Genomic DNA, 10,451 nt, shown 5'->3' on the forward strand with positions numbered 1-10,451 from the left:
TCACCTCCGCTGGCGCCTACTGGCACACGAACTTCACCAGAATTCACTTGCAGGAGATTAATGTGTTTGGGGAACTATATATTGAAAAAGTGTGTATTTTTGCAAGAGAATATATAATTGATGTAACATATATGAAAGATGGTCTGATATTTGGATTAAAGAGGCATACTGATTCATCTTTAAAAAAAGGCATACTGGTTCACAAAGAATAATATTTCTAATTTTCTGGATGTTTGATACAATGTACATTTGTGTTAGACGTGCGTTGCACATGCATGCTTACTATAGATTATCCTATACATTTCCTTTATTAACACAAATGTCAATTCTATAATCTGTTAGGCATTACATCTCTGTTTTGCGCAGGAAACTTCAGAAATTAGGCTTTTCTTTGTAAATGTCTTCACGACACTGGGTTGGCTTCTGTTCCGGTGGTCACAGAATACTCATGGGATTTCATTTGAATGTTTATTCTTCAGATTATGCTGAACTAAATATGAGCTCAGTGTGGTGTTTGGTTTGAATGGTGAATTTTGTGCGGTGTTTCTGCAGGAGTTTTTTAATCTAAAGCAAGGGTGAGCGCCAAGGAAGGAGGCGCCGCCACGGGCGACGGTGGCGGGGTTGGCCGCTGGCGACTGCAATATTTAATCATTGTTGTCAACATTGGCACACATGATTTAGTGGAAGGAAGGGTATGTCTTTCCCCACTTGTTATCCTTTCTTATAGGCTATGATGTAGTGTGATTGGTATGCAAATGTTACAGAGCTCTGAACTATCCTTTTCGCAGTAACTTAAATCATGACGTCTCCCTTTAAGTATGTCATATCCTGTATCGTGATATTAAATATTGTTGTGATGAATTGGAAGGTAAATTTAGGTACCAAATACTCTTATCAGTCAATATTGTTTAAGGCCCAAATTTTTTATTGAACTTTTGGTCAGTTTCAAATATTCGTTCACGATATTCAGAGATTAGTATCATGCATCTGCTATCTTATTTTTGCCTTTGTAATCGTAATAGATGTCTCTAGCTTCAGTATGCTGTCAGTGCACTTCCACTTCCTTCAAAATGATTTTTTTTGTGTCCTAACACTTTAGATTTGGAGGAAAGAAGAGAGAGGCTGAACAGAAAAAAACCTTATGGAATTGAGCGCAAAAGAGGGGGGCACACACAGTTAAAATGTTGTGGTCTTAGTGACATCAAGAATCTGTCATAGTTATTAGATTTCGCTATTCACTCGCCGATTAGCCCATGGTTCAGCATCAGCTAACACTTTTTTGTGCTCCAGTTTTGGGCCATCAGATTTCCCTGAGAATCAAGGGAAAGGAAGAGGAAAGGAAAATTTTGATACATGCTCTGTTGCAAGTGTTTATGTCGCGCAGGTTGGTTCAATCTATCTTATTTGGGTACACAACAGCTTATATTTTTAAGAAAACTCAAGAACACACTTCTGTGATTTGTTGTGTATTATGTTGATAGATCTGTGGTTAGGGAGCACACTTGGATTACATGTTTCTCCTTTCGGCCCGCTTGCTTGTTTGTTAATGTCCATCTTTTTTGAACTATCATGCAGAAACTTTAATCTATTGTGCAGAATACATTTCTTCAGAGAAACCGTTGGTCGTGTGCAGAATATATTTCTTCAGAAAATGTGTTATTGTGCAGAAACTACAATGAAGTTGTTGGGGAGAAGATCCAGTGAACTCGGCTACATCGGGTTGGGTCAAAGTTACTGGTACGTTTTCCTGATCTGCACCCTATCTCAATGTATTTCTGTTAATAAGCACATTTTCATACTTTGAAAGCATGTCGTATAATTATCAATAATAAGGTATTATGGGTTTTGTACATATTCAGGTCCTTCGAACGGTCTATTGTGCGTCGAAAGTCACGTTCATCTCTGGCAAATTCCACCGTAGCCTCGGTCGTACATGTGCTTCGATCTATTTTCGTATTCTTTTCTTGGGTGTTTGACAAATGCTTCACAAACTAAGCTCATGTTAAACATGCACAACTATGTAAGATAGTTTCACCTCTCTTATGTACTTGCAGATTGACATGCATTGTCAATTTGTATTGTTTCTAAACTGAAAAAATGATGCCCTCTTGTTCACCGATTATCCATGAACTCAAATGATGCCCTCGTGTACTTCATTGGCCTTTCATATGCTGGTTGTGCACACATGGCATTAGCTTGTCCTTTTCTACTTTATTTGTTCAGTTCGCTGGAAATGGAAATACCGCCTGAAACTTTTATGCACGTGCCACCTTCGATCTTCAGTACCTTAATATGTCTTGTTAAACTCCTACAAAGGTTATCATAAACCATAACCATCTAACATGCATTGCACTCTGACCCGATGTAGTAATTCGCAACAGCAGTGCCACGGTTCAGTTCAGCATGGGGACCAACTACCTCTACAATGTCCACTCCTATTGGTCTCTGACCTGTCAAACAAGAAGAGATGGTGCAGCTAGCTGCTGAAAAGGAGATGACCGTGGTCCTATTGACAAGAGGAGATGACGAAGACGCAGCAGACCAAGCCTTTGCGTTCTCCAGTCTCATGCACAAGGAGTTTCGCAAGATGGCCAATGTTGTTAGGAACCAGGTCACTCGCAACTACTACATGGCTGACTTGACCAAACCCGCTCTTGCAAGACTTCAATTTACTGCAACCTGGTAATTTTTTTTTTTTGAAAAGGAGGTTACTGCAACCTGGTAAATGATGAGTATAATGAATGATGCGCTCATTACACTGGTTGTGCGAGTAGGTTCAACATTTGTACCGCATGACTATGTTTCCAGAATTGATCGGGACATTCCCCCTTTTCTTTAGAAATGAATGGAAATTTGCACTCCCTCTATGCCATGCCTGCAAGCATGATTACTCATTATACCCATGTTCATTTTTGGTTATGTTTTTGAAACATGTATATCATTTATGTGTGTGACCGGTGGTGTCCTTTTAAAAATACATATTGTTGTGCATTGATTTCTTCATGGTCGTGCCTTTGTCTATTTTAAAAAAAAATCATAATATCAATGTAAAATTTATATTCACATGACTTGTTCGTCGACAAGGATTCGAAAAGGATTTGGTCCACAAAATTGTGATATACTTTTAAAAAATTCCCCTTGAACATTGTCAGTTTACTCATGATCGACAAATATGTTCACTAAATATTGCCTCATGTTAGCACACTATTATATTTTTGTTCATTGTTTTCTAGAATGAATGATGATTTTTTATATGATAATACGTGCGTTGCACGTGCACATTTACTAGTAGAGGCAAATGATGAAAGTTAGAAGTAAAATGGGGCAAATAATCCATCATAATATCTGATTATATATTTTCTGAACTCAAATTTAGGACGGAGGAAGCAGGGACCATAAGTCCATAATCTGTCTGGACTCCTGATCCCTGCAGAAACTTCTAGAAGCATCATTCACGGGCCGGAATCCCCATGGACGGCGCGGCCTCTACGAAGGCGGCGGCGGTGGCGGAGGGACCCTCCGGCGACGCCGTCGATCTCGACTCCAGCGTGCCCGCCGCCTCTGCATTGCCCGGTCCTGTTCGTCCTCAACCTCCTCCGCCCGAACTCCCCCGCTATTCTCTAGATTTCACTTCAAGATTTCTTTTTTCAACCGATTGATCTGGGGATGGTGTGTAATTATCTGGTGTGTTATAGGGGGAAGACGTGTACGTGGTTTTGTTGGTGAAGGCGTCGCTCAAGCTGCTTGGGAAGGATCTTCCGCCTCAAATTCGGCACTATGGCTTCGAGATGATGCAGGTTATTCCTTGGCACATGCTACTCATATCTGTTTGCTGTCACATGGAGTTCTGTCCAGATAGAAGTAGTACTACTTATTTGCTGATTTACTGCATCTACATCTGCATCTGCAACTCTTCGGTTGAGTAAATAGCATAAAACTACTACTTTACAGGCTAGGGTTCCAAAAAACTATCGATTTTTAATTTTTCTCAGATAACTACCAAGTCAGGGGTTGACTGTTTCAAAAAACCCCAAATTCTCTTTGTTAAAAAATTAAACATGTTTATGACACGCCGGGCCCGCCACTAAACACACCGTTTGGTTGACCGTTAACTGACTTGTGGGGGCCACATGTCAGCGCCTCATCAACAGATTTTTTACAGATTAGCCCCTACAAATATTTTTAAAAAGCAATCGGGTCCTTGGAATCATTTTAAAAAAGCAATCGGGTCCTTGGGCTGTCGCCGCCACGCCTCCAAAGGGCTCTACCCGTGGTCGCCGTTGCACCATGGGGCTTCGCCCGTGGTCGCCGCGCCCACAGCCTGGGTGGCCGGGGTGGTCGCCGGGCTAGCCGCCGTGGGGCTCCGGCTCAGGTCCTCGCGCCGCCGCGCGCCATAGGGATCCGCCTGGAGCACCGGCAGGCATGGGGCTCTGGCTCGGGTCGCCGCGCCACCGCGCACCATCGGGAGCCGCCTGGGGCGCCGCCGGTCATGGGGCTCCGCTCAGGTCTCCACGCCGCCCCCAAGCTGTGCCTCGCCCGCGGCCGCCGCCATCCCCTGGCCCGAGCTCCTCAAGCTCGACGCAGATGGCATGCGCCGCTGCTGGAGTGTCTCAGACGAGGCCGGCCTCGTTGCAACCGTCGCCACCAGGAGCTCCGGCTTGGGGGGAGGTTCGCCGGCGTGGGAGGGGGAGGGGGTCGCCGGCTTGGAAGGGGGAGGGGGTCGCTGGCTCGGGAGAGGAGATGTCTGGCACAGGAGGCAGAGAAAGAAGAAATAGAAGAGGAAGAAGAAACTTACATGTGGGCCCCACATGTAAGTTAACGGTCAAACTAAGGTCAAACTAACGGTTTGTTTAGCTGTGGGCCCAACCTGTCATAATCGTGATCAACTGATAAAGACTTGATGATTTGGGTTTTTTGAAACAGTCGACCGCCCATTTGGTAGTTATCTGAGAAAAATTAAAAATCGGTAGTTTTTTAGAACCCTAGCCCGTAAAGTAGTAGTTTTATGCTATTTACTCTCTTCAGTTAGTAGTACACGCTCCATCTTACTTCGGTCACTACTTCATCATTACAATCGTATGGCTGTTGTGAAATTTGCCTGGAAAATCACAGCATTCCTACATTTGTTAAGGCTGGTCATAGTGGGAGTAACATAGGTAGTAACATAGATGCCACATAAGCAAAAATGGTGATGTGGCAAGTAGTTAATGAGGAGAGAGGCAAATAGAGTAACATAATATGTTACCATCACATAGCGGTTTCTAATGCATAATGAGTCTACAAAGTAATAAATGAAGGCAATTATGTTACCACACCTATGACACTACCCACTATGAAGGTAGTAACATAGACTAGTAACATATGTATGTTACTAGTCTAAGTTACTCCCCACTATGACCAGCCTAATATATACCCCATAACTCATGGCGTGATCGATGATCGTGCCGCTCAGCTAGCTATAACTCATGGCGTGCTGATATTGGTAGCATCTACTTGTGAGGTGGGTTGAGGTTCGTATCGCAGAACAGAGTGGGTTTGGAGATGCGTCTGATTTGGTAGATTATTTTTATTTGGTAGACTGGTTAGCTGCCCCCCTCGATCTGTTTCCATCAAGCAGTGCTACAGCTTCGTTAGGGGAAAAATGTTCTTCCTCGTTTTTGTTATTTGATTTGTTTCTTCTGTGCTTGTTTGCAGGTAATTTAGAGTTGCGTGTGATACTGTACCTATCCGTCAATAAGATATGTTTATCTTGTTGCCTATCTTTTATCAGGGTCCGCCAATTAACTTTTTGGATGGTCGTGGTCGAGAGCATGATCAACAGGTATGATCCTGTTCAGAGTAATGCTACTAGTGATTTAGTAAGACCCACTGAATCTTTTGTGCCAAAATGGCTGGTAAGCATACTGTTAACCTCTCCATTCTCTTCTTGTTTGTTTGGCATATTTGGACTTGTGGTTGCTGAATTACCTCTTGAAAAAAAAATCAAGTGATTCTTAAAATATTTATTTTCGGAGTTACAATAAATACACATGTCCTGTAGGTGTTTGAAAATTAATACGTCAAGTTTCTTAGTTATGAAACTGTAAAATTCCTAAACGAATGGGATCTGGCCTACCTTGTAACATTTATGGGCCTTAGGACTTGTTGTAACCTGGCCTGTAAGAGTTAGGGTGCCTTTGGTTCAGCTTTTGCACCCATTTCTGCTGTGACAAAGCTGAAAGCTAACCAAGGGGGGATTTTCAGCACATAATCTGCAGACGCAACAAATTTCACACAGTGCAAATCTCACAGCAGCTCGACCCCAGCTTCCATCGCGCTGAGGGCAGACGTTTGCCGAAAATTTCCCACCCTGCCACCCCGCAAGTCATACCGGTTCGATTTCTTTTCCCCCTTAACCAAAGCGAGACACTAGTCCACTTCTACTCGGCGCTTCGAACAGGGAAAGCAGGAGGCAGAGCCTCAGAGCTCACCCTCAAGCTAGTTAGGCTGTGTACGTTTACTGTGATGGGGTTGTTTGGTGGATATGGTGTACCTGCGTGAATAGTGGGTGGCTTGTTGAAGGCTAAATAGCTGAGTTAGTTTTGTGTGGACTCCGATATTTATCAATTTATATGCGGGCACATCACACCTTCGTTTTCACCTTATCCAGGCTCACCATATGCACACTTCTTTATGTTTTCCCATTGACTTGGCTACAGATGACCTCCCTGTGTCACCGGTTAGTTTCCGGTCCATCTGGCCAACTAAACATGCACACCCAGGCTAAATCCATATGCTCAGCGGTGCATGATGGGTTGACAGCGACCATTCAGGGGAGAACCAGCATTGGAGAGGTGCAAGAAACACCAAATAGGGACTAAAATAAACATCTAGCTTCAACTTTAGTAGGCTTGTTTTCTGTGCCCCCAGCGCGTTCGTGAACTTGGGTGCGTGTGTTTTTCCTTCTTTTGTGTTTGGGTAACCCTTGTGGTTGCCAGTGTGGACCTTTGTGTTTTGGTGTGTCGGCCTGGCTGTTTTTGGACTTGGCTTTATCTATAAAGCGGAGCGCGGAGCCTTTCTCGGTAGTAGGGAAGCTGGCGGAAGGATGGAGTCCAAGTGGAGAGATTGCAGTCCTCTTTAGCAGTCAATACTGTTAAAGTATATTATATCTCCTCTTCGTAATAGATCAGTCTTTTGGGATAGTTGGTTGATAGGATTTTCTAACATGGTATCAAACCTGAGGTCTTAGGTTCAAGTTTCAGTTCCCGCATTTCCCCCAATCATTTATGCCCGCCCAAGACGGACGTGAGCGGAGGTGTTGATCATTCCATATCCACATTGGATGTGAGAGAGAGGGGAGGGGGGTGTTAAGTATAGTTAGGATAGTTGTTTGATAGGAACATCTAACATGGTATCAAACCTGAGGTCTTGGGTTCAAGTCTCAGTCTCCGCGTTTCTCCCAATCATTTATCTCCGCCCAAGTTGGGCGTGAGGGGAGGTGTTGATCATTCCATATCCATGTTGGATGTGAACGGGGCGTGTTAGATATATTATATTTCCTCTTCCTAACAGATCTGTCTTTTGGGATAGTTGGTTGATAGGATTATCTAACAAGTACATTGCAGAGTTTAGGGAGTGGGGAAGTTTTATTTTTCTTTGAATATCCTGAATCTTATTGGCACATTGTAGCTTATGTTTTGCTTTTTAGTTTGGATACTGAAAGTAGCCATCATAGCTCACTATGCTGCTCTAGGGATTTACATCTTTGACTGTTCTAGTGCCATTGATGGTGCAGGGTAAGTATAAAGTAACACCAGACTATCAAGAAGAGGCCGAGCTACTTCGTTGGGAGCATAATCTCCTGTCTGAAGCATTTCTCAGTGTGACGACCTGTCCTGGGTACAATGGAAATAACATCCTTTTACACTCCCATGTTGTCACATTAAGTGCACTAATAAAGTTCAGTACTACAGATCATGATGCAAAACAAATTGTATGCCTTTTGTCTGCCAGGATTGAATGTAAGGAGGAGTTGCTTATGTCTCTACTGAAACCTTTGAACAAAATTTGGACCCAGCCAGAGTGGAATGAAGAATACATGCGTTATACATATCGTCTAACTGGTCTTCTTTGCAGTGATCAATTTATGGAGACAATATGTTTGTTGGTAAAGTCATTTGAGGAGGAGATCAAAGGAAGAAAAATTGAACATTCTACGGGAACACAGGAAAAATGCCGTCCAACATCAACTACCAATTATCCGTACTCATCTACCTTTCCACAACTAATGCTTGCCCTGCTCTTACGGGTAAATAACTACCACCAACACTTCATTTCTTACAGATTGTGATAGTAGAACCCCCATACAATTTTTAGGATTTTTTCAGTCAGTAACTTGGAAAAATTACTTAAAAAAAACTAGTATTGCAAAGATGTATGTGCATGGGCCCCGTTTGTCAGTGACACAACTAGTGGTATTTTTGTGGGGTCCTCCCTCTGTTCAAATGCTTATGAAAACTACCCTAGTTTACATTGTTGCTTTTCATGTTTTATTGTGATTATGTAGTTGCAATGTTTCCCATTTACTTCAGATCCTTCATTTTATACACATGGCTTGGATGGATCGGTCTGAGTGTTATGATCTGCCAGAAATTATTTGGAGAGCTAGGCTCATTAGTACCAACGAGATATCCAGTTTTCTGAAGGAGAATAATACTTTACCTGCCAATGATGGAGTCGATGTTCGTAGGATGAATGCTATTGGAACATGGTTACGTGAAATTCGAGAAACTGGGTAAGTCTTCTGCTTCACAGCTGTTTGTCAAACCGATTCTATTGTTTCAACAGAGATATAAAATTGTATTCCGGTTGCATTAGTGATTTCCGTATCGTTAAATTGTGCGTTTATGTTCAAATCAGTATTTAATACCCTAGAAAGGAGGTTCTAAAGTGCATTCGCTCCTAGCCAGATGACAGCTTCCCTCTGATCTTTCAATTGTCTGTGTGTTTGAAAGATGTTATTTTGTATAATGTTGCAGGTATAATATCATAGGCTTGTGCGCGTCTGTTGAAAGATCAATGTTTGGATTGGACTGTTCTCTTTTCATCGATACTCTTGCAATGGATATAAGCTTCATGGATTTTGATCATGTGGGGAAACTCATACAGCTCACCTTCATTCCATTAGTCAGTTGTTGCCCTCGAGGATGTTGGGACAAATGGGTGGTGTTGTTGTTGGAACCTTTATTTTTCTACTGTGACGATACCTTTGGTTATGCGTGGCTCAGTCTTATACATGAGGGACGAGCTGAAGTACCAGCTTACTTTGGCAATCTCTATGGACCGGAAGAAAAAGTCAAGAAATTAGAAGTGGAGCTGTTGCTTAAATTCACTCGTTCTGTATCTTGTTTGCTCGGGGTTTTAGCATCAGAAGAACTTAATAGTGGCCTTCCGCAGTTGAATTGCCCAAAGTCTGACTTGAAATCCATATCTTCCAGCTCCCTTTTAGGGTATGAACGTCATTCAGTTGTGTTTTCTGCGTGTGATTTCTACACATTTACTTACTCTTTAGTACTGCTTCTTGTAGGTATATTTTACTTCACAATTGCTTTTGGAGGTTTAGTATGTACTTGTTCGGGTATTTGGTGGATTATCAAGCAGCTAAGGAAGCACTACCCTTTTGTCATGCATTGATCCGCCTTGCCGTTGCTACTGATGACGAGAGACTGAAACAGTTTATTCTTGATGAAATGCTTCCGACTCTTGTCCGGTTTGATGATAGGAGTCCTCAAAGTGGAATCTCACGGTTAAGATCGGAGTTAAGTTCAAGCATAGAAATGACTTCTATGGATGATGTTGTTTGTCTTTGTCGGGAAATATATGAAGTTTACTTGCACAATTAGGTAAGTTATGAATGTATCTATTTCTATTGTATACTTGTAATTTGTTGTGATCTCAAGGGTTGTAGCCATATGTGCGCTCAAAAGATCCAAATATGTATGCTAACTGGTAATTTCTTTCTGCCAAAGATACCTCTCTTGAGCCTTAGGAACTTGGTGGCTATAAGGTCTAGTTTTGACAATGGCATGACATAGCTGCTTGTGGATTCATTTGTTATCTAGCTGAATACTGGCTGCTGATGGACCAATTCTTTTAGATGCTTCTGAGTAAACTGCATTAAATCAAATAGCATGTTGACATTTCCGTGATTGAAATGTTTTACTTTTAAGTCCAAAATCTAATTATGTCTGATCATATGCACCACGAGAGCACTCTAGCAACATAGCTATCTGGTTGCTGGTCGTCCTGGATTTTCCATTTAGCTTCCTATAGTATGATGTGCCATAGGAGCTGTGAGATATTTTTGTAAAGGTTAACGTAAGTCACAAGCATATAGCTGTTTATGCTGCATGTTTTCCCATTGACTTGGCTCCAGCTGACCTCCCTGTGTCACAGGTTAGTTTCTGGTCCAT

The 10,451-nt window shown here is 42.4% G+C and overlaps 1 protein-coding gene and 1 long non-coding RNA gene across 2 annotated transcripts; both read left to right on the plus strand.

Moving 5' to 3' along the window:
* Nucleotides 1-1,390: 1,390 nt before the first annotated feature.
* Nucleotides 1,391-2,827, plus strand: LOC123059044 (uncharacterized). Its single transcript, XR_006427354.1, has 3 exons — nt 1,391-1,737; nt 1,860-2,020; nt 2,369-2,827. It is a non-coding gene; the product is annotated as an uncharacterized lncRNA (long non-coding RNA).
* Nucleotides 2,828-5,887: 3,060 nt separating this feature from the next.
* Nucleotides 5,888-9,881, plus strand: LOC123057133 (protein HASTY 1-like). The gene is made up of 6 exons (XM_044480257.1): nt 5,888-5,894; nt 7,688-7,775; nt 8,116-8,287; nt 8,571-8,773; nt 9,018-9,488; nt 9,566-9,881. The coding sequence occupies exons 1-6, from the start codon at nt 5,888-5,890 to the stop codon at nt 9,879-9,881; spliced, it is 1,257 nt and encodes a 418-aa protein (XP_044336192.1).
* Nucleotides 9,882-10,451: the final 570 nt, after the last annotated feature.

This window comes from Triticum aestivum, chromosome 3A (genome assembly GCF_018294505.1).
Source record: "Triticum aestivum cultivar Chinese Spring chromosome 3A, IWGSC CS RefSeq v2.1, whole genome shotgun sequence".
Classification (NCBI taxonomy): domain Eukaryota; kingdom Viridiplantae; phylum Streptophyta; class Magnoliopsida; order Poales; family Poaceae; genus Triticum; species Triticum aestivum.

Excerpts from the sequence above, each read along its gene's own strand:
- LOC123057133 (XM_044480257.1), top strand. Across the intron at positions 7,776-8,115 it reads AGTGCCATTGATGGTGCAGG|TGATCAATTTATGGAGACAA; the intron begins GTAAGTATAAAG and ends TCTTCTTTGCAG. Across the intron at positions 8,774-9,017 it reads CGTGAAATTCGAGAAACTGG|GTATAATATCATAGGCTTGT; the intron begins GTAAGTCTTCTG and ends ATAATGTTGCAG.